Here is a 24,781-nt window from a genome sequence, read left to right as displayed (position 1 = left end):
GAGCTCTTCTTAATATTTTGACACCAAAATCATGTCGATACACCTTACCGACTGCGAGTAAAGCCACCCACGCTTTAACTTGACAGACTGTATGTGAAATAATTACGATTTTTCACACCTTACAGATCAACCTTTGTCAGTATGCGAAATAAATACCTTTTATTAAAGCACGAAGTAGGACTATTTTTTTATTATTTAGACATACTTTGAGAGTATTCACATACATTCTTAGCTAAAATATTAAAAATTAAAGTTTTGATTTTTTAAATAAAACTTCCTTTTTTGCATCAATATTTTTTTTGCGATTTTTTTTAAGTATGTTAAAGATTTTAAAAACACTTATAATGCTTATAAATTATTTTAAAACACATGAAAGCATACCTCTTAATTTTGGTATGTAAAAAGGTTCAGTAGATGTGAAGTTATAGACAACCAAAAAGTGAACAGGGTCACCAGTGTGTAGGAGATGTTCGAAAAAATAGGTGTGTACTCGAAGGGTTAAAGAATACGCGACTTCTTAATATTACAAGTTTCTGAGAAATTTAATTAATATGTTTAATTAAGAAAGCTTCGACAAACTATAAGAAATGATTAAATATATATAATCACCATCGATTAATCAAATAAATAATACTAAATATATAAATAACTTGAATAATAATTAAAACAAATTTTTATTTTATATTCATATACCTGAAATTAAGTGTATATTAAGCCTATTAATATTTTGATCTGATATTTTCTGGTGAGAAGATAGCCTTTAAATATAGTGGGAATGAGGTTTTTTTAAAAGAAAATAGGGAGATATCTTCTGTTAAGTCCAATTCACTTAGTTACTACATTAAATTTACTTTTAAAACGCTTAAAATTCCTAATACTTCGAGTAAAAGTATTGCAATTTCAACAACATAGTTGAATTTTTAACCAATAGTGGAATTTTCAACCAAAAGATGAATTTTTTACCAAAAAATATAAATTTTCATCAAAATACATGAATTTTTAATCAAATAAAATTTTCAAACAAACTGAGGAATTTTTAACTAAAATTATGCATCTTTAACTGGAATAATTAAATTTTCAAACAAAAAGATAACTGTTCAACTAAAAAACATACATTTTAACAAAAAAATGGAATAGTTAAATTTTCAGCTAAAAAATTAATGTTCAACCAAGAAAAAACGAATTTCCATTAAAAAAATTTAATTTGCAAGCAAAATGACTAATTTTTAAATAAAATAATAAGATATCATCTGGGATACTTGAATTTTCGACTAGAATAATGAATTTCCAACCGAACAGATGAATTTTCAAGCAAGAAAGTTAATTTTTTTACCAAAAAACGCAAAGTTTCAACAAAAAGACGAATTTTGAAACAAATAGTTGAATTACCAAATTAAAAAAAAAACCACTTTCAACGAAATAGTTCAATTTTCAACCAAAAAAGGATCAATTTTTTTAACAAAGAAATAAAATAACTGAAGTTTCTGCCAAAATAGATCAATTAAAAAAAGTGACTAATTTTTACTAAAATAATAAATCGTCAACTGCGGTACTTGAATTTTCGACTAGAATAATGAATTTCCAACCGAACAGATGAATTTTCAACCAAGAAGGTTAATATTTTTCACCAAAAAATGCAAAGTTTCAACAAAAAGACATGAATTTTCAAACAAATAGTTGAATTACCAAATAAAAAAAAAATTCAACGAAATAGTTAAATTTTCAATAAAAAAAGGAACCATTTTTTAACAAATAAATAAAATATTTGAAATTTCTACCAAAATAGCTATATATATTCACTTAAAAAATAAATTTTCAACAACAAAAAATCAAACGAATTTACAATTTTAAAAAATAAATTTGCAACCAAAGTAACTAATTTTCAACTAATATAATAAACCGTCAACTGGGATAGTTCAATTTTCAAATAAGAAAAAGATGGATTTTTAACCAAAAAGTTGAATTTTCAGAAAAAATTCCATTGTTTAACAAACAAATAAAGTAGTTGAATTTTCTACCAAAATAGATAAATTTCCAACCAAAAATATACTTTTTAACAAAAAATGGAATAGTAAAATTTGCAGCTAAAAAAATTAATTTTCAACAACAAAAAACGAGTTTCCAATAAAAAAAATTAATTTGCAACCAAAGCGATTAATTTTCAACTAAAATAATAACTCGTCAACTAGGATGGTTGCATTTTTAACTAGCAAGATGAATTTTCAACCGAGAAAGTTAATTTTTCACAAAAAACACGAATTTTCAACATAATATATTAATTTTCAATTATATAGATGAATTTTCAAAAAAAAAAATCAAATTTTTAACGAGCAAATAAAATATTTGAAATTTCTACCAAAAGAGAACAATTTTAAAACCAAAAAGACGAACTTTCAACAAAGAATATCAACTAAACAAGATATACTTTCATCCAGAAATAGAAAAGTTAAATTTTTAGAAAAAAATTAATATTTAACAATAAGAATACATTGTTAACAAAACAGTCGAATTTTCAACCAAAGAGATAAATTTTAAAAGGAGACCAATTTTTAACAAAAAATCATTCAGTCAAAAAGGAAAAAAATGGCACCCAAATTGCTACAAATTCAAGGAAAGTCGAATTTTCTGAAAAAAGTTGACTTTCCAAATGGAAAATATGAGTTTTCAGTAACAAAAAACTAATTTTTAAACATTGCATTATTATTTTTAAAGAACAGTACATTTCATAACAAGATTAGTTTTTTACTTAAAAGACTAATCTTTATTTAAAAAATATAAGTTTTCTACTAAAAGAAGGAAAGTTACATTTTCACAAAAAAAATTAAATTGAATTGATGAATCTTTAACTAGAATAGCTGAATTTACTGTTCAACCAAAAATGTTAACCAACGAGTTTTCAACCAAAGAATATGAATTTACAACGAATAATGTAATAGGAGATGTTTTAACCAGAAACTAATTTTATTTTAAATAGAAGACAGTTGAATTAAATGAAGAAAGACAAATTTTCAACAAAATAGTTGAATCCCCAACCAAGGAAGGAATGCTTGGAATATTCTAAGACAATTTCGTGAACAATCATAGCTTCTCACTAATAGTATTATAAAGTTTAAACAAATTCTAGAAGTATAATCGTATTATTCTTATTAATAAAACAATCAATTCGAAAATGTAAAATTTAACGTGAAGTACTAAAATAATGATTAAGACTTATTCGAAGTCGACATTTTTTTTAAAATTCCATGACTTTTCCAGGATTTTTAAAACATTCTCAAAATTCCAAGACGTTCGGGTATTCTAGGCTTTGTAGCAACCCTGAAATTTATCATTTTTAAAAATCGAAAACTCACCTTAGGTTCGTACCACTCGTTCTTGTGCTTCACCACACTCGGATCTTCTTTCTTCTCTCCTTCGCTCTCCTTTTTAGTTTCACCGTCGACCTTAAACGATGTTGAATTCAAAACAATGCTCTCAATTTCGTCCAAATTGTTCATAATTTCTTCATCAGTCATATCCAGTTTCTTCCCGCTGGTCGATTCTGGTTTGTTCTCGGCACTCACAACAACGTTCACTGTATTATTCTTTGAAGTCTCCGAAGCACCCACCTTTTCAGAATTCTCCGGACTGGATCCAATGTCTATCAACTCTCCACTGAATTTAGCAACTTCTGATTTCACCTTCTCACCCGGCACTATATTCGTCGAAAGTGCAATTTTCTTAGCAACGTTAATTTCTTCATTCTCTTCATCCGGACTAGTTTCATTAAGTTTTCGTTTCTTCGCTGCATTTTCTTGAAGAGGTTTATCTGTATTATTAGGAACTGCAGCTGCAGAAACTGGAGACTCAGATTTAACACTCAATTCCGTCTCGCTTTTCTCTATCATTACGATAACTTCAACATCATCAGCAATATCTACAACCAGTCTTCCTTCTGACGAACCATTCGAATTTACAGGTTTTTCTTCTACGATCTCCAACTCCGATAGTTCTTCTTTAATCTCCTGCTTTTTTGTAGATTCTCTTGAAGATTCATCAACTACAGCTTCTTTTCCGACAGATTGTGTCACTGAAGTTGGTTTAGCAACATCAAGGACTTTTTGATTTTCTGTTACAACTGTTGGTGATTGATCAACTTTAGCTTTCAAATCTTTGGGTTTAGAAGTAGTTTCCGTTTTATCGTTACTTTCTTCGCCTATTATTGTAATTTCTTCAGCTGCACGTTTTTCTATAGGTTTCGGTGTCTTAGAAGCTTCTACAAATTTTTGTTCTGCAGGTTTTTCTACAGGCTTGGGTGTATTAGAAGTTTCAACGCATTTTTGTTCCACAGGTTTTCCTACAGGTTTCGGTGTCTTAGAAGCTTCAACAGATTTTTGTTCTGCAGGTTTTTCTACAAGCTTGGGTGTCTTAGAAGTTTCAACGGATTTTTGTTCTACAGGTTTCGGTGTCTTAGATGCTTCAATAGATTTTTGTTCCTCAGGTTTTTCGTCAGGCTTTGGTGTCTTAGAAGCTTCAGCGGATATTTGTTCTGCAGGTTTGTCTACAGGCTTCGGTGTCTTAGAAGCTTCAATAGATTTCTGTTCTGCAGGTTTTGGTGTCTTAGAATCTTCAACCAATTTTTGTTCTGCTGGTTTTCCTACAGGCTTCGGTATCTTCGGAGCTTCAACAGATTTTTGTTCGGCAGGTTTCGCTGCCTTAGAAACTTCAACAGGTTTTTGTTCTGCAGGTTTTTCTTCCGGGTTTGGTGTCTTGGAAAATTCAACAGATTTCTGCTCTGCAGGTTTTGGTGTCTTAGAAGCTTCAACCGATTTTTGTTCTGCAGGTTTTCCTACAGGCTTTGGTGTCTTTGGAGCTTCAACAGATTTTTGTTCTGCAGGTTTTCCTACAGGTTTCGGTGTCTTCGGAGCTTCAACAGATTTTTGTTCTGCAGGTTTCGGAGTCTTAGAAGCTTCAACAGGTTTTTGTTCTGCAGGTTTCGCTGCCTTAGAAACTTTAACAGGTTTTTGTTCTGCAGGTTTTTCTTCCGGGTTTGGTGTCTTGGAAAATTCAACAGATTTCTGCTCAGCAGGTTTTGGTGTCTTAGAAGCTACAGGCTTCGGTGTCTTTGGAGCTTCAACAGATTTTTGTTCTGCAGGTTTTCCTACAGGCTTCGGTGTCTTCGGAGCTTCAACAGATTTTTGTTCTACAGGTTTTCCTACAGTCTTCGGTGTCTGCGGAGCTGCAACAGATTTTTCTTCTGCAGGTTTTGTTGTCTTAGAAGCATCAACCGATTTTTGTTCTGCAGGTTTTCCTACAGGTTTCGGTGTCTTAGAAGCTTCCACAGATTTTTGATCCTCAGGTGTTTCTTCAGGCTTTGGGATCTCAGAAGCTTCAGCAGATTTCTGTTCTGCAGGTTTTGGTGTCTTAGAAGCTTCAGCCGATTTTGGTTCTGCAGGTTTTCCTACAGGCTTCGGTGTCTTCAGAGCTTCAACAGATTTTTGTTCTGCAGGTTTTCCTACAGGCTTCAGTGTCTGCGGAGCTGCAACAGATTTTTCTTCTGCAGGTTTTGGTGTCTTAGAAGCTTCAGCCGATTTTTGTTCTGCAGGTTTTCCTACAGGCTTTGGTGTCTTCGGAACTTCAACAGATTTTTGTTCTGCAGGTTTTTCTACAGGTTTCGTTGCCTTCGGAACTTCAACAAATTTTTGTTCTGCAGCTTTTTCCACAGGTTTCAATGTCTTAGAAGCTTCAACAGATTTTTGCTCTGTAGATTTTTCTACAGGTTTCACAGTCTTAGAAACTTCAACAGGTTTTTGTTCTGCAGGTTTTTCTACAATCTTTGGCGTCTTAGAAACTTCAACAGGTTTTTGTTCTGCAGGTTTTTCTACAGGCTTTTGCGCCTTGGAAGATTGAACAGATTTCTGCTCTGCAGGTTTTGGTGTCTTAGAAGTTTCAACCGATTTTTGTTCTCCAGATTTTCCTACAGGCGTCGGTGTTTTAGAAGTATCAACAGATTTTTTTTCTGGGGGTTTTGGTGTCTTACAAGCTGCAACCGATTTTTGTTCTGCAGGTTTTTCTACCGATTTCGGTGTCTCACAAGCTTCAACAGATTTCTCTTCTGCAGGTTTGTCTACAGGCTTCGATGCCTTAGAAGCTTCAACAGATTTTTTTATTGCAGGTTTTGTTAATGTAGGTTTCTGTTCCACAGGTTTTTGTTCTGCAAGTTTTTCTACAGGTTTCGGTGGCTTAGAAATTTCAACAGATTTTTGTGCTGCAAGTTTTTCTACAGGTTTCGGTGTCTTAGAAACTTCAACAGGTTTTTGTTCTGCAGGATTTTCTACAGGCATCGGTGCCTTAGAAGCTTCAACAGATTTTTTTACTGCAGGTTTTTGGACTGCAAGTTTCTGTTCTGCAGGTTTTTGTTCTGCAAGTTTTTCTACCGGCTTCGGTGTCTTAGAAGCTTCAACGGATTTTTGTGCTGCAGGTTTTTCTACAAGTTTTGGCGTCTTAGAAACTTCAACAGATTTTTGTTCTGCAGGTTTGTCTACAGGCTTCGATGCCTTAGAAGCTTCAACAGATTTTTTTACTGCAGGTTTTTGTAATGTAGGTGTCTGTTCTGCAGGTTTTTGTTCTGCAAGTTTTTCTACCGGCTTCGGTTTCTTAGAAGGTTCAACAGCTTTTTTTACAGGTTTCGGTGTCTTAGAAGCCTGAACAGATTTTCGTTCTGCAGGCTTTTCTATAGCTTTCGATATATTAGAAGCTCCAACCGGTTTTTCTACAGGCTTGAGTGTCTTAGAATTATCAGCAGATTTTTGTTCTGTCGGTTTTTCTACAGGTTTCGGTGTCTTAGAAGTATCAACCGATTTTTGCTCAGCAGGTTTTTTATCTGTAGGCTTTTCCACGGGTTTCTGTTCTTGAATTTTCACCTTTACTACAGGCTTGTCAACAGGTTTCGGTTCTACGGAATCTTGTGTCTTAGAATTTGTACCAGATAAAGATTTTTCTACAGACTTATTCTCGGTTGATTTTTCAGCTTTCTCAACTTCTACCGGCTTTTCACTCGGTTCGTCGAATTCTATTTTTTTTAAATTCTCCTGTGCTTCTTTTTCTGGAATTTTCAGTTTATCATCCAATTTTTCGGCAGCTTTAAGGTTTATTTCTTTGCCTTCATCGTCTTTCGGTTCTCCATTCTTGGTCTCCTCTGCAGTTTTATCTACATCTGCTTTTTTCTTCTCTCGTCTTTTTTCTTCTTCTTGAACAGGTTTCGGTTCTTCTATTTTCTTTACTGTAGACTTTTTTTCTGCAGGTTTTTCTACAGATTTCTTTTGAACTGGTTTTTTCTCAACTGCAACCGATTTTTTCTCTGTAGGTTTTTCGACCGTCTTTTCCTCTGGCTTCTTTTCTGGAGATTTTTCTACAGACTTATTCTCGGCTAATTTTTCAGCTTCCGGTTTTTCTGTAACATCCAACTCTTTATTTTCTTCTTGCTTCGTAGTTTTTGGTATTTTGACAGTCACGCCTTCCTTAATTTCGGAAGGTTTTGATTCTACTTCCAACTTTTCTGTAGTTTTAGCCACTGCTTTCTCTACTTCTACAGACTTTTTACTCGGTCTATCTTGAACTTTCCCTTTTTCCTCCTCATGTTGTTTTTCTTCGCTCGACGTTGGTTCATCTACGTCCATTTTTTCTACATTCTCCTCTACTTCTTTTTCTGGAATTTTCAGTTTTATCTCCAATTTGTCGGCAGCAATGAGGTCTATTTTCTTGTCTTGTTCACCTTTCAGTTCGTCATTTTTGGTCTCCTCTGCAGTTTTATCGACTTCCATCTCTTCAGAAGTTTTATCTTCTCTTTCTTTCTCTACAGTAATTTTGTTTTCTACGTTCTTGGCTTCCGTAATCTCTGCGTTTTCCGTTTTACTTTTTTTTACAGATTCAGTGAGGTCAGTTTTGTTCACGGTTGATTTTTCTGCGTTTGCTTGTCCTTCTGTGACTTCCATCTCAGCTTCTTTTGAAACATCAGATTTTGCGGCTTCTGTAGTAACGGTTTCATTACTATCAGAAGCGTCCATCGCTTCTGTTGTATTCGGCTCAGTAATCGTCTTTAGTAGGTTCTTGAGATTCACTTTATCTCTCGAATCACTATCTTCCTCTCGCAAATCGTTCTTTGATTTATTTTCAGAGTTCTCTTCAGTTTCCGATTCTTCTTCACTTTCGCATTCGTCTACCACTTCAAAGTCACCCACGTCCAGCGATTCAGATTCAAATTCATCTACATGAGACAGAAAATAATAATTGTGGAAATTAGGATCAAATATTATATATATTTTGCGAACAAATATAAACATTATATTAATCAATAAATTTACGTATTTTCTTGTTGCTCATTATTTATTTATTCAGTATTACGTTCATTTATTTGTTCATAAAATATTTACACTTTAAATTTATTTTGAAATGTAGATATTCAGGGTGTCTAGTTATCAGGCAATTTTAAAGTCTTGGAGATTTTCCGGTTTCGCCCCTCTGAAGTGATAAATATCAATTCAAACTTCATTGCTGATCACAAGTACATCACCTGTTTGTCGTTGACTGCCTAAGTTCTTTTAATGTTAATTATATGACTCAATATTTTTTATCTGAAATAGGTAGAAACCTATCGGATTTATCTATAAAATGAGCCACTTTCAAGTTCTTTTCTCAATTATTGTCTCCAACAAAAATGTTGGAGAAATCAAAACTTTATTTCTGCTGATTTATTTGAAATATGTAGAAGGTGAATGTCCCAGAAATCGTGAAAACTGGTTACAATTTGAATATATTGTTTTAAAAATAAGCTAAAAGTAACATTTATCGATAAAACCCAACTAATTTTAGCATTTTAATCATTTTTATATTAAAATCAAATAAAATACAAGCAAATTGGCATTACGAATACTGGGGCGTTTACCTTAAATTTGATTTTTATTATTTTCCTAGGCATGATATCTTAAAAATTTTCCTACTTTTCTGTAGCAACTTAGCAGCGAAGGTTCCCATAATCGTGAAATCTGTTTCTAATTTGAATATACTATTTAAAAATATGTTAAAAACAGCATTTAATGATAAAGCCCATTTACTTTAAAATGTTAATTTGAATCAACATTGAAATTTGCACTATTTGGAAACATATTCTTAAATAATTTAGCAAATATCTTCATCCTGACTTCTTTCATACAGAATTTCAATAGCTTTTGACCTATTTAGAAGAAATGTTAACTTTCATATCACCAACATTAAAAGAACTTAAACTAGCATCGAAAAACTTTCAAAATGAAGCCATCAGATTTTCTTCTAGCTGATTCCCGATCCGCTAGACATCCTTCATTAATTAGCAAAAACGCTAACCAAATGAAAAAAAACTTGTTGGGAATGATAAGTAAAAATAAGATGGTTTACTGCTAATTAAAAATAACAATTTGTAGCAACCATGTACATAACTAGTTAATGTTTAATTTAATAGATAGTCTTAAATTAGAAATTTGATTGTTATTAAAATCTGTTTCTCCAGAATAGTAGCAATACATCGTTCAGGATTTATTTATTTTGTAAAAAAGTAGATGATCAAAGAGTTGGATGAACAAAAATTGTATCCTATTTGTACTACAGCATTGGAATAAATCCTAATTATTCTATTATTTTTCTATAATTCCACGAATCGAATATTATATAAGAAACAATTATAAGTTATATTATTATATAATAATAACGAGAGAATGCATATAATCTGCAGCAGATGTTCGAATTGTTTATTTACACCTAAACCTAAGCTTAAGGTTACATGAGAAACTTGAAAAAAAAATTTCAAGATCCACTGATTTATTCAGTATATTAATTTTTATTTTATATAGATAAACGTTTTAAGTGCGTAAAACATTCCTAAATGGAGCGAATATTCTCAATTCTAAGAAATAAAATAATAATTTAGATTAATTTTATTTTTATAGTTAAAAATTTGGTTATTTATATGCGTATTAGTTTATAAATATTTTTAAATACAGCTTTTTTGTTCACAAAATATTTTTACTTTGAAACACCAAATTCAATCAAAAAAATTTGTCTGTAGACTTGATTTTATTAAAAATAGCATGTCGAAACAAAATACTTCAGATAAAAAAAACTATAAAATGTTGTATTTGATAGAACAGTAAACGAGTTCGCAACTTCACAATCTTAATTTCGAAATTTCCTGACTTTTCCCTCATCGTTCTAAATTTTTCTTTCAGATATAAAAAAAAACATTACACCTGGAAGATCTATAATGTTAATGCAAACCAGTTTTGTTTCTAAATTTATTTTAAACGCTTTTGTGACAAGTCAGAAAGAATTTTATACGGGGTGCTTCATTAACTGTGTAAGACAGACATTAATACATTAATTTTCAACAATGAGTTTTCAACTCTAAAATATAAATTTTGACCCAAAAATGCAAGAATTAAAGGTTCAGTTAAAACAAATAATTTTCAACTAAGAAAAAAAGGGGTTTTTCAACATGATAGTTCAATTTTTAACCAAAGCGACAAATTTTCAATAAAAAAATGAATTTTTAGCAAAAAGTCTAATAGTTGATATGGATATCAAAAAATATTTTAATTATCAATTACAAACTGTATATTTAAAACAAATACGAATTTTCAACCAAAGATATTAATTTTCAACTAAAAAATAGACATTTCTCAACAAAAATTAAATACAGCCGAACTCGGATTAAATACCGGTTTTGGAACCGACGATGGGAGACAATCCAAACGTAAACAGTGAGGGACATATGAACCATTTCCGGTGGATTTTCTTGTGCAGTAAAAGATATTTTGAAAATTATTTTTCTAATACGGATACAAGAGTAAACTGAATATTAAACGGAAATGAAAAAGAAAGTTTGCTGTTACACGTAAAAATAAATGTTAGCTCAAGACGATATCAAGGTACCGCGGCTTACCTGCCCTCTCGGCGTACTTTTTTCTATTGTTCAGCGCTGGTCAAACATTATTCCATTATCAAGACTTATATTTTAAAGGAGTGTAATTTTAAAAGTTTTTCTTCAAGAGTTCAGGTTTGAATATTTACAATGAGGTATTTTCACTTCAAATATCAGCTACTTCACTTCGTTAAAAGCTGAGGGGAAGTTAGCTCTTGATTCAAGTGAAAATACCTAATTGGAAATCCTTCAATGTCAACGACTTTTAATTTAAAATTCGTCAGTTTTCAATATTTAAAATTAAAGCCTGTTCAATATTATTATTATTAATATTATTATCAATAATTCTTTTATGATTTTCAAACTGTTATTGAAATTAACCAAATAAATATTATTGTTGTAAGTTTGAATAAACTGGAAATCGAACGTTTTATTTTGGTAACGGAAAATATAGATAAGAATGTTAGAACCTGTTATTAAATTTCATGAATAACGAATTATACAAAATTCTAGCGGAATTCATTCATTCTTATTTATTCTTTTTTTCTTGCAGTTTTTATGTTTATTTTAATAAAATTATTATTTAAATAAGTAAACACCGACCAAAATTTGTTTATCAATGTACTACGTATTATTTTAAAGTAAGGTTTCCGGACACGTTAGATGAAAATGTTTGGGTGTGTGAGTATCTGCTCTGATTGATCAGTAAAATTAATAACCATAAAAATTAAAGAAAGTTATATGCGATATGAAATTGTTATATCAGTGACATTATACTCTTTTCCATGGTTTTATTACTCGCGGAATCTGAATTTTATGATTTTTGTGTCTGCCGACGTTGGTCGACGTTTTTTTGACGTACTGACGATTCAAACCGCAATAGTGGCATATCTCTCCGACAGCAAATTTATTCACGAGTATTAAAATAGAAAAAAATTCAATTCGGTTGAAAATTGACGAGTCGTCGATTATTTGCACGAACAAATTCAAAATACCCTACTGTGCGTCGTTGCTGGTCATTAATACAATTTTATTCATTTACTTGGGTAAATTTGGTATTTTTTGGTAATTTCAACCAAATAAATAAATTTTGAACAAAACAGATGAATTTTAAATTAAAAGAGATAGACATACAGCAAAAAATAAAATAGCTTAAGTTTCAGGTAAAGAAATCAGTTTCTAAGAAATAAAATAAATTTTCAATGAAATAGATGAATTTTCAACAAAACAAATGAATTTTCTACTAAAAAGATGATGTGTCTATAAAAAAGGTATTCAAATGGTTAAAAATTTCTGTATATCATAAAAAAAGTAACCCGCATGTTTCGTTGACAATTAGACTCCATACATATTTAATTTAGTATAAATAGTATAAAATTTTCTTTAAGTAACGTACGTTACTGTGCATTGCAATTGAGAGCCACAGCTCTTCGAAATCCAGCCCAGCGCCAAAAAATAAAAAACGGTCGCCGAGAGGGCAGATAGGCCGTAGTACCTTGAAGCTATCTTCTTTAAAATGAGAGCTTCCTGTTGAATAATCGGTCTAAATACTCTGTTTCTCGCTTGATTAAACATCACTTTTTTCAACTATGTATGAATAAGCAAAACACCTCGTAAAACACTTCTAATGGGAAGTACACAAGTTTTCTAAAATTACGGATTATTTTGCTTCAGAACCAGACACTCTAAGAAGTTATTAACAGATAATCACTTACTTTTATAAATATTAGATTAATTGTCAACGAAAAACACAGTTTTCAACATTCTCACGTCAACACTTGACAGTTTGAGGTTACAAAAAGGTGCGATTGACTTCGAAACGATGGTTTCAAGATCTCTGTTTCTATCGTATGAAGTAGACAGAGAAGGTTTCAAAGCCATCGTTTCCAATGCGCCAATTAAGTAGCTAAAACGGCGCCACCAATTTGGAACTATTGAGAACAATTTGAATTTCAAATAAATATTAACAAAAAATCTTTTGGTAAAAAATTAATTTCAAACAAGAGTATAACTTTTTTGAATAAAATGAATTGATGTTCACTTCTGACGCGCTATTGTCAAGGCCAAAGAGGTACACTATATTCGCTATGCAAAGGTGTGTGCTTCCCGCTTCGAGTGAATTGACGCAACGTCGTGACGGAGTTTCCCAGGTAACCGCTTGAGTAAACACCGCACATCTCCCTGCAGCTTTATCACGGATACCCGCGGAGCGGCGTCAATTCTCGGAAAACACCAATCCGGGGGCCACAAATCCGAGTTCAACTGTACTTAAATTCTCAGTTGAAAAAATTAATTTCCACTCAAAAATTAAATTTTAACAAAATAGTTAAATTTACAATCAAGTAAATTAATTTTTATATAAAATTATGAATATTCAACAACAAAAATTAATCTTTAACCAAATAGTTCAAAAACTCTCTGATCACATAGCCAAAGTTTTTCTGCTTTGTTATCGCTCTGCAACCGCAATTGACATATTTTTTATATTTGCTACTTATTTCTCCAGAGAACTAATAGCATATTATATATGTTAGCACTTACATCATGAGATAAGATAATAATATTCTATTCTAGTACGGAAACTCGAAACTCTATACTCTGTTTATTTTTAGTTAGTAAATGCCTGTCATAAAACAATAATGTAATTTTGTGTTACCCGTTAAAAAAGAACTAATTTTCAACTAAAAATAATAAATATTCAACAAAAAAATGAAACAATTAAATTTTCAGCACTAAAAATAAATTTTAATATAGTTAATAGTTAAGAAATAAACTTTTAACTGACATGATAACCTTCGCTAAAAATGAATTTATAACCAAATAGTTGAATTTTCAACCCAAGAATTACTTTTTTACCAAAATAGAAAACAGTTACATTTTCAACCGAAGAAAGGAATTTTTACACAAAAAAAAACATGCTTCAACTAATTCTCAGTTAAACAGTTAATTTTCAATCAATTCTTAATTTTTTAACAAATATATGAACTAGATGAATTTTTAAATAAGAATATTAAAATTCTATCGAAAAAGATCAATTTTGGACAAAAAATAGATTGATTTTCAACCAAGATTAACTTTGTTCCAAAAAATACTATTTTTTAACAAAATACATAGATTTATAACCAAATATTTGACATTTCAACTGAAGAAGATTAATTTTCTACCTATCATGAAATAGTCAAATTTTCAGTTAAAATTGTTTTAAATGTAAATTGTAACAAAATAGTTAAATTTTGAAAAAGGGTCTTCAACTGAAACAATAAATCAGCAACCAAAAAAATGAATTTTTAACCGAAAAATAATTGTCTTTGAAATTGTTGAATTTTCAACCAAATAGATGAATGTCTACGAAGATAAATTTTCAACCGAACATAGAATATTCAATTTTAAAGTCAGTTTTAACTAAATAGTTCGATTTTAAACAAGACAAAAAAGTTTTTTTAAACTAAAATAATATTCCAACTGAAAAATCTTCATTTCAAAACAGTTGAATTTAACCAAAAAAAAACACGAATTATCAACAAAAGAATTAAATCCTACCTCGCGTTTTAATGCTAAAAGTAGGATTTTTGTTTTGACATTATTTTTTATGGATAAAACAAAATATCCTACAAGTCTTCTTTTATATTTTTTACGAATCTGGAGTCTTTCGCGTAATATTGGAATTTTCGATTTTCTGCATACTACTTTCGATAAATATAAACAAAATAACAAGTCCTATTGAAAAAAATCGTTAAAAGAAATTTTGTAGGATTTTTCAAAAGCTATAATTTCCCTTTAGACTTTATTTTCGTATTTTGCGTCGTTGGTTCAAAATTTGAATGCCGTGTCAAATTGCGGACAATTCCAATACTTTCTCAATCATAAATGATGAGAATGTAATAAATTATAAAAAAGTTGTATCTCTTTTTTGGGTGAAAAACTTTCGCCTATCAATTTGTTTTCGGTAGCTTTTGTCGTTTTTCTACATGTTGTTCATTTTTATTGTTATAATGTCATTTTTATTATTAAAACCAAAACTAGGCTTCCTATAAAAAGTGATTCATAACAAATTTGTAAATTTTCTTTGTGATCACAATTTTTGTTCATTCCTCTTTTTTCAGGCCCGTTAAGCTGGTAGCACCACATTGCAAAAATGGACTAAAAACCTATAGGGAATTTAGGGCTCATTTAGGGCTAATTTAATGCAACATTGTCAAACTTAATGCTCTTCATTTAAACAAAAAAAAATGGTGGTCTTTGCTCTATAACTTTGAGCTCACTTAATGAAAAAAATGACTTAGGAATTATTTCTCTTTACAATAATTTAGGGCTCATTTAGAGCTCTAGCAATACGATAATGAAAAATTTCAAAGTATTATTTAAACAATTTTGTTTTAAACAATTCTGGTAAAAATGAATTAAACAAATTTCTTCTTCTGCCCTATATTAAGGCTCACTAAGGGCTTCATAAAAGTAATATATGAATTTAACAACAAATTGTTTAAAAACTTATTGTTTAAACCAACTTACCACCAAAAAATTATTTTATTTTTGGATTCTAGTATTTTTTGTAAAAATAGATAAAAAATTGTTTTAACATTTTTTTAAATGTTTAATTATCATATTCCCAGCGCCCCAAATGAGCCCTATTCTTGAACTAACTTATTGATAAGCTATTGCAAACATTATTTTTTACAAAAAATAAAAGACCCCAAAATTTAGTCCTAAGTTCTGCAAAGAGTAAAAATGGGTTGTATGGTTTTCTTCGTGTATTTTTTATAACATTACGGTGGCAGAACACCATATATAACAAAAAAAGGGGGGAAAGAAAAAGTCGTGCGACCTTCGGTCGATGATACCCAGGAGCCTTAAATGAGCCTGAAATTATGCAAGAAAAAAGAAAACATTTTTTTTTGTGAATTTATTTTAACAACAATTGTTTACACTTTTTTTAAATATTTAATTATATTACTAGAGCCCTCAATTATTCTATAACGTGAGTTTTCTGTAAAATCATTTTTATTACGTTTTACAGCAATCTTGAACCCACTTATTGTTAAGCTATTGCAAAAACTATTTTTTACAAAAAATACTAGAGTCCAAATTAGTCCTCAATGAACCCTAAATTATGCGAGGAGTAAAAATGGGTTTTATGGTTTTCTTCACGTATTTTTTATAACGTTAAGGTAGCACAACACCATGTACAGGGTGTTTTTTTAAACTTGAAACTTTCAAATATCATTTAAGATTTCGAACTTGCCCCCCCCCCCCCACGGGGCGGTTTGGGGGAACCGATTTTAACATCAGTGTATGTACTCCTCAGAGTGATTAAATTTTGATTCACAACATTTTTTATAGAGTGCCTATTTTTCGAGATATTTGAAAGTTTCAAGATAAAAAATCACCCTGTATAACAAAAAACGGGCAAAGAAAATATCGCAAAACTTTCAGTTGATAATATTTCAGGAGCCTTAAATGAGCCTGGAATTACGCAAGAGAAACGAAAAGAAAATAATTTATTTGTGGTAAATTTGTTTAAAAAATAATTGTTTAAACAATTTTTTGTTTTTCGTTTTTTTCTCTGTGTGGTCCTGCTAGGTTAACGTTAATCTAGCATGACCACAGGTTTTTTCGAAAAATTGCGGAACATTCAATTTGACAATAGAGCATTAAGTGAGCCCTAAATTATAGAGCAAAGAAATTTTGAAAAATTAGTTTTTTACTATGTGCGGTTCTGCTATCTTAACGTTAAGCTAGCATGACCACCGGTTTTTTTGTTTCAATGAAGAGCATTAACTTTGGCAATGGGGCATTAAATTATCCCTAAATGAACCCTAAATTCCCTATAGGTTTTCAGTCAATTTTTGCAATGTGGTACTGCCAGCTTAACGGACCTTCTTTTTTCGATTTTTCGAGAAAATCCAAAAAGTTGTTATAATCATCTTGTAAGGCACTCCAAAAGCAATGGATTTCTCCTTTTTTCATATCATGCGTTGCTAGGCTTAAAATGTTGATTTTTTAAAATATTATAAATGCTATACCTCTGATAATTTTCTTTTTATTGAAAAAAAGTAATTAGGATGAACTTTTTGAATTTGTATGCAGAATGGCTGGTTAACGCACTCTTCCTTAATTTTAGGGCCTAAAAAAAGTGCCCCAAAGATCGATTTGATCCGTTCATTTTTTCGATAGTTATCGTCCAATTTCGGACAATTATAATAAGTTCTCTACTATAAATGATGATAATGTAAAAAGAAGAAACACCTAACAAAATAGACAAACTCGCCACCAAGAAGATGGACTTTGTAATAAATTATTGAGTTTTCAACAACAAAAAATCAACTTCAGTTTATTTAAAATTTCCTGACCATAGCATCCCCCAACTTTCTATAATCTATTTCTAATGTCTTATCTTTCCAATTTACCGTCATAATCTATCTATGCATGCATTATTAAAGCCTATCGCTACAAAGATCCTGAAAGCCTCTTTTGATAATGAAAGCATCAATATTCTAACTAGCCAACATGCATAAATTAAAAACCTATATTAAAAATTGTTAGGACAATTTTAAACTTAAAACATTTGAAATTAAATGATTTATAAATCATTAATTTAGAAAAAAAAATAACAATTTCAAATTAACAAAAATCCAAATTAGGTAAACTTTAAAAATGGAACAATTTCAAATCAGAAGAATCAAATAATGAGAATCTATAACAGGAAAGCATTCCGGAATGACAAATTAAAAAAATATATACCATCAAAGTTAAGTGATTTTTACTGGAAACTATTAGAGTTTAAAATTAATTTCAGGTAAAGAACAAAAACAGTGTCAGCAGTATCAAAGTTTTTTTTTGAAGTGCCATAAAAAAAATGTTTTAAGTAATAAAAATGAATTTCAATGCTTATTTAAAACGCTTTTCTTAAGTCTATAAATTAATCTTGTCGATTTCAAAGTCTATTATTAAATGTTTGGTTAAGAATTCATCTTTTCTATTTGAAAGTTGTATCAATTGATCAAAAATTGAATTTTTTTTTTTAATTCGACAAATTTGTTTAAAAAAACCATACTTCTTGGTTGAAAATTCATCTTTTTAGTTTTAAAATGTATCACTTTCTGCAGAAATTTTATCTTTTTTTTTGCTTAGAAATAAAACTGTCTGGTTAAAAATTGATCTGTTTTGGCTGAAAATTAACTTTTTTGTTGGTAATTCACATTTATGTTTTTAAAATTAAAATTTCCTGCAAAAAAAAATCCGCATTTTCGGCCTGAAAATGAAACATTTTGGTACATAATTGAACTATTTGGTTGAAAATTCGTACCTTTTGGACAAAAATAAATTGTTTGTTTAAAAAGGCAATTATTTAATTGAAAGTTAATCTGTTTTAGATAAGAATTAAAGTATTTTGTTGAAAATTTCTCTTTGCTGGTTAAATCCAACTGTTTCTTTTTAAATTAAAATCTTTTTTGGTGAAATATCAACTATTACACTGTAAAAAAAATCTATTGAATTTTAAATCTCTGGCGGATGTAAATAAAAGGACCCTCGTGTATCGGAGTGAAAGAATAAAATAAAATTTATCAGGGCGACAGGTTTCGAACACTCGAAGCTCAAACTTCGTAGAATTTCATGGAGATTGAAGAAACACAAGCCGGACACGTTACCACTTACCTAAAACACATAAGATACTATGGGTATTTTTTTTATGTTTAAATATTCCGTAACAAAAATATGAAATATAAGTTTTGTATAACCGCATTTTTCCGTTCCAATATCAGAAAATGTAAAAGGTAAAATAGGAATAGCTCGAATTCGGTCTATTTTTGTGTGAAAGCTGTCAAAAAAGTTGAACATAACTGTCAATTTCCTCACATGAATAAAAATGCTCCAAAATTGAAGGATGAAGGCATCGATAAACAACGAACACGAGAGACGCTTTCGTATTCACATATTATATGATTAATTATTCTAAATTTTAAATTAATTATAAATAAAAAATTTTACAGTTTCCGCCAGGGTAAAATTAAAGATCTTTGGTAAAAATTAAAAATCTCGATGTAATCTTCAATCACAGGAAAGTGATTTTACCGAAGTCATGGTATTTTTACACGATGCGACCGAATTTTCCCTTCTGAATGTAAAGTTCGTACGAGGGAATGTGTAATTTTATTTTTATCGAGTGTGTAATATTACACTGCTGTTCGAGGGTCCTTTTATTTAAATCGCTAGAGGATGTAGTTTCACATACTTTTGTAAAATCACACAGTGAAGTGTGTGATGTTTACAATGATACAATATGTAATTTTCCGAAACTTTGTAATTTTACACAAATCTTTTTTTACAGTGTACACTTTTCTTTGAGAATTGATCTTTTTAAAATAAAAATTGAACTCCTTGATGAAAGTTAAACTACTTTTTTTAAACTGAAAATTCAACTACATATATTATTAAAAATTCAAATGAATAGCTGTAAAATAACCTTTTGTTGAAAAATTATATTCTCGATTTTGTACACGATTGGAACAAGAAATATATCTAATATATATAATCTTTATATCAAAATGAATCATCGTGAAAGCATTAAATCTATTATTTATATTCTCGGGTTGAAAGTTCAACTGTTTACAAAAAAATATATGCTACAGAAATAATATGTTTTGTAGAAGTAGTCTTTTTATAGAAAATTAATTTTCCTCGATAAAAATTAGACTAGATCATTTTTTGTTAAAAATTGATCTTTTTTAGCTTAAAAATCAAACCGTTTAATTCAAAATTTGTAGAAACGAAACAAATGTAGAGTAAAAATTATTAAAATAAAATTTGGACTAACATCACATCCATCGTTCAAAACATTTAGTTGAACATTGATCAAATTAGTTCAAAATTCGTCTTTCTGGTAAAAAAGCAGCAGTTCTATTAAAAAGGTATGTGACATGTTAATAAATTCATCTCTTCTGGTAAAATATTAATCTTCTTGGTTGAAAAAGAACTTTTTGGTATAAAATATATGTATTTGGTTTAAAATTCCTATTTTTTGGTAGAAAATCAATTTTACTGGTTAAAAATTCATCTCTTTATTTGAGAACTTGAATATTTTGTTGAAAATTCTCCTTATTTTGTTTTAAAATTAAGGGCTTTAAATAGAAATTTAACTGTTCTATTTTTGTCGAAAATGTATGCTTTTTAATAGAAAAATTAACTACTTAGTTAAGGATTCATGTATTTGAACAAAAATTCGTGTCTTTAGTAAAAAATTAATATTTTTTCTTTAAACATGTAACTGTATGATTGAAAATAAATCTGTTTTAGTTGAGGATTCAAATAGTCTTTTTAAAAATTAGAAAAATTTCAAAATTAAAATCTGTCTTGACTTAAATATCAACTATTACATTTTTTGGTGAAAATGAGTATTTTTATAGTGAAAATTCAACAATTTGTTAAAAATTCCAACTGTTTTGTGTTCAATTTATGTAATTTTTTTTAAGTTTCGTCTTTCTGGCAGAACATTCAACTATTTAATTATAAATGTATGGTGTTAAAAATTAATCTTTTCTGGCAGAAGATTAATCTTCTTAGTCAAAAATTAAACTATTTGGTATAAAATAGATGTATTTGGTTTAAAAAATCTTATCTTTTAGTACAAAATCAATTTCATTGGTTAAAAATGCAATGTTCGATCGAAAGTTAATTAGTGTTAATTAAGGATTCAAGTATTTTGTTGAAAATTCTTCTTTTTTTAATCATATTCACTGTTTTTATTACAGATTAAAATGTTTTGTGGTTCAAATATCAACTATTACATTTTTTGTTTGAAAATTAGTATTACAAAGTTGAAAAGGCACCTTTTTTATTGAGAATTCGTCTCTTTGGTTTGAAAATGCACAATTTTAGTTCAAAATTCACCTCCTTGCTTGAAAAATTGAATATTTTTCTGAAAATTATCCTTTAAGTTTGTAGCTGAAGATTTGTGTTCTTACATTTTCATCAGAGAAGGTATTGAATTTGTGTAAAATTTAACACCTCCAGTTTTTGTCAAATGCCCACGTTTTGAGATCCCCTGAATCCAGAAAACAGGTTTTTACGAATGTGTCTGCCTGTGAGCACGATGACTTGTGAACAAAATTATTGAATTAGATTAGCCTTTGGTACACTCTTTTAGGGTGCTAAGTTAAAGGTGAAGTTCTTCAGCCAGCCATTTTGGATAAAAATTCAAAAAGTAAGTTGAGAATTGAGGTATTTTGCCGAAAATTCGCGTTTTTATTAGAAAATTAATGCTCTTGGTTTTTGGAATTCAACTATTCGGTAGAAAATATAAATGTATTTTTTTAACATATTGTTTTTGTTTAAACATGTAACTGTATGATTAAAAATTAATCTATTCAGTTGAGCATTCAAAAAATTTTTTAAATCGTATTTTTTGCTAGTATTCAACAGTTTTTTAATTTGTAATTGAAATCTGTCTTGGTTATTCTTAGACTGAAAATTCAACAATTTCGTAAAGAATTCGTATGTTTGGCTGAAAAATGCAAAATATGGTTTATTTAAATGTTTACACATTATAAACTGCGGTTCAAAAAATTAGTTTCAGAATCTTTTCTTGAAGTTTTAATATTTTAAAACCTATTTAAAAGTGATTGAAATTAACGACCAATTTGTTGTTATATAAAAAAGGCCTTTGCATTCCAAACATGCCTGAAAACCATGCAACATACTTCTCTTCATGCTTATCGATTAACGATTACAGCAGAACAGTTATCGATTTCCAGTCGAAAAAACTGAAGCTAAAATAAAAATAGTTTCGAGTACTGTCTAAGGCTGGGCATCAAATCAAAACGTGAAAAAACAACACAAAATTGAAAACTAAATAAACTAAAATCAAGCAAAAAAAAATTGTTATGAAACTTCGAGGTTAGTAAAGAAATTCATTCCATATTCATATAAAAAATTAATGGTATATTTACACTTTTATCACTTCTAATAAACAATAAATCTCCAAGGTGACTCCCATTTATCAAAACCAACGAAGGGTTTACCTTCATGCATTATTTAATACAAAAAATAGGAAAAGAAATCCCGAATGAAAAAACAGAAATTATGTAAATTAGTGTTGAAAACTTTCGTAATACAAAGCCCAAACTCAAAAAATTAATATTGTAAACATTGGTTCGAACTTGGAGCACTGTAAGGGCAAAATGTTAAACCATTTTCACAAATACCGGAACTTTCCACGGCGTCCTAACCTAAAAAATTAACTGCGTCACGATTTGCCTTCGTTTAAAATGTACATAAATTGATAAGCCTGTGGAAATTTCGAAATTGGATGAGTGAACGAAATTAATGAGCTTTGAGTACAACAGAAAGTTTTCAATACGAGGACATGGGATTGGAGCAATGTGATTGAACACGATCACACTACGATGAATATGGCAATCATCAATGACAAATGTTAACAGATGTTTACAACGTGGTGTAATGAAGAAAGGTCTAAAAAAAATCAATAATTTATTTCCAATAGTAATATTTACCCATCATTCAAGTAATCACAAGCGAATACGAAGAAGTAAAGGAAGGAATCGGCAACCCAGTTTGTTAAACAGGCAAAATTCGTCCGTCCACTCGTTTAGGGAATCAGTTCTGTCTTCATCAGTCTGTGGTCTATTGTTTTTTATCAATTACGAAAGTGTGCATATATACAAACTTACCGCTGTACCCAAGATAAATAACGACACATTCCGACAAAAGCGGTTTTGTACTCACGGCGTGCAAATAATCATGTCGTCATCAACTCAGTCGTCATTTTGTCAATTTCTATCAGTTCCCGTTCTTTCCACTTTTACACAAAAAAAAAAACAAGAGGCATTTGGTATTTCCATTAGAATTCAGATGTGATTCGTTGAAAGAGCGCACAGTGCCATCTACAACGCCTACGCAATCTCCCCCCATCCGGCATTTATGCTTTTTGATTGCCTTATGGCTAATCGCCAAATTTAATGGCTGTTTGCCCGCGAAAATTTAAATTCCAGAAGAAGGATTCTCTGAATTAATAATATATATATATATTTTTTTTGTTCTAAGCAATTTTAACTTCGATCGACTTTTTTTCGCCTCAGAAACGTTTTATTGTTTGAGTTAATTTCCCAGCTAAAAAATCAAAAAAGAAAGTTTACTTAATTTGGACAAAAATAATTATTAACCTTTTTTCTCATATTTTTTGTTGGCAAACTTTGCAAATTTGGTTAATTATTTTTGGTAGCCTAATTGGTAAATAATTCTTAGATTTATTTTTTTTACTGTATTTGGTATCAACGATTAATTATTGCCAAAGAAATAAATATATATCGAAATTTTTTGTTCGAAATCTTAAAAAATCTACATTTTGTTTAAAATTTGTTGAAATATTTACAACATTTCAATTGTCTTTGAATACTTTCAAAACATCTAAATATCTCTTGGTATTACTCGAGTTCTTTATAAAGTTTTATACCTTGAAAAATACAAAAATTTTTGCTTTAAAATCTATAAAAGTCGCTTTGGAAATTTGAGAAAATGATTCAAAATGTTCTGAAATCTTTTTCAATTTTCTTTTAAAATTAATTTTTTGTAATGAAAAATTATTTTGAATTTTTCCATAAATCTTAAAAAAATTCTTTTATATTTTTCAAAATCTTTAAAAATCCACATTTTGTTGAAATTAAAAAAAAATCTTTTCAATTTTTCAATTATTTTTGAAAAAATACGAATTTTCAAAAAAATGGTTGAATCTTCAATCAAAAAAGATTACTCTTTAACCAGTTGCACTTGAAAACAACAAATGAAATAGTTTAATTTCTATCAAAACGGATGAATTTTATATCAAAAACACGAATTTCTAACCAAAGAGGTGATTTTTTTTTCTAAAATGATGAATCTTCACAACAACAAAAAATAATTTTAATGAAGCAGGTCAACTTTCAACCCATTTTAATTGAATTTTTAACGAAAAATGTAATAGTCGATATTTCGAATATAATATTTTCATTTAAAAAAAAGTTGAATTCATTATGAATTCAATTGCATCTTCGATCAAAAAAAATTATTTTTCTAATAAGAATTTTTACAGAAGGAAATTACTTTTTGAAAAATAAAGGAAGAATTAAATGAGTAAAGAAAAATTTCCAATAAAATAATTGAATCATTAGCCCAAATTAATTAATTATTAACAAAAAAAATTAAAAAATTGCTTTAAAATCTTACCATTTTTTTCGACATTCTTGGAAATCTTTTGAATTTCTTAAAAATTTCCTTTAAAAACTTAATTTTTTTTATTATGTATGTATTTAATCTCTCCCTTTTACGGGTTTGAGGGCCACCGCTCCTTGTTTGGCTTTGCCCTACTCCCTTGCTTTCCCTTACTTCATCCACATCACTCCCTGTCTACTACCATCCAAGATCCATCTTACACACTCATCCACACTCAACTGTCCCTCTTCCTCTACTGTACATCTCTCTAATACATGTGCCCATGACTTCATTTCGTATCCACATACTCTGCATAAATTCTCCTCTTCATTCATCCAATATCTGCATGCTCTCACTCCTTCTCCCATTCTGAACTGTACAACCCTACTCCATTTTTCTTCCTTTTTTATTTTTTGCAGATATTCTGGTTTCGTCAACCCTTTGACCATCATATACCATCTATTGTACCTCGAATCTATAATCTTTGTCCGTCTCTCTTCTCCTTGTTTAACCAAATAGCTCTAACTCTATGCCCTGCCACTCCATAACCCCTTCTCGAATATTACACACCCTTCTCATTTTTCTCCTTTCTACCTCCCATTTTGAATTTCCGACATTACCTCTCGCTTCATTGTTCCGAATTTCACCGAA

At 29.7% G+C, this 24,781-nt stretch overlaps 1 protein-coding gene across 5 annotated transcripts in view; it reads right to left on the bottom strand.

Annotated features, from left to right (window-relative positions):
• LOC117182378 (titin-like) overlaps positions 1–22,750 on the bottom strand; it is a 45,094-nt gene extending 22,344 nt beyond the window's left edge. For 2 of the 5 annotated variants that reach the window (XM_033375585.1, XM_033375584.1), the window contains exons 1-2: positions 22,438–22,663; positions 3,351–8,242 (exon numbers count right to left, since the gene is read on the bottom strand). In XM_033375585.1, the coding sequence (XP_033231476.1) occupies positions 3,351–8,242; positions 22,438–22,444 (4,899 nt within the window). In that variant the 5' untranslated portion in view covers positions 22,445–22,663. The other 3 variants (XM_033375583.1, XM_033375586.1, XM_033375587.1) reach the window with 3 other exon arrangements.
• Positions 22,751–24,781: the final 2,031 nt, after the last annotated feature.

This window comes from Belonocnema kinseyi, chromosome 10 (genome assembly GCF_010883055.1).
Source record: "Belonocnema kinseyi isolate 2016_QV_RU_SX_M_011 chromosome 10, B_treatae_v1, whole genome shotgun sequence".
Taxonomy (NCBI): Eukaryota; Metazoa; Arthropoda; class Insecta; order Hymenoptera; family Cynipidae; genus Belonocnema; species Belonocnema kinseyi.
This window is presented reverse-complemented; position numbering and strand designations above follow the sequence as displayed.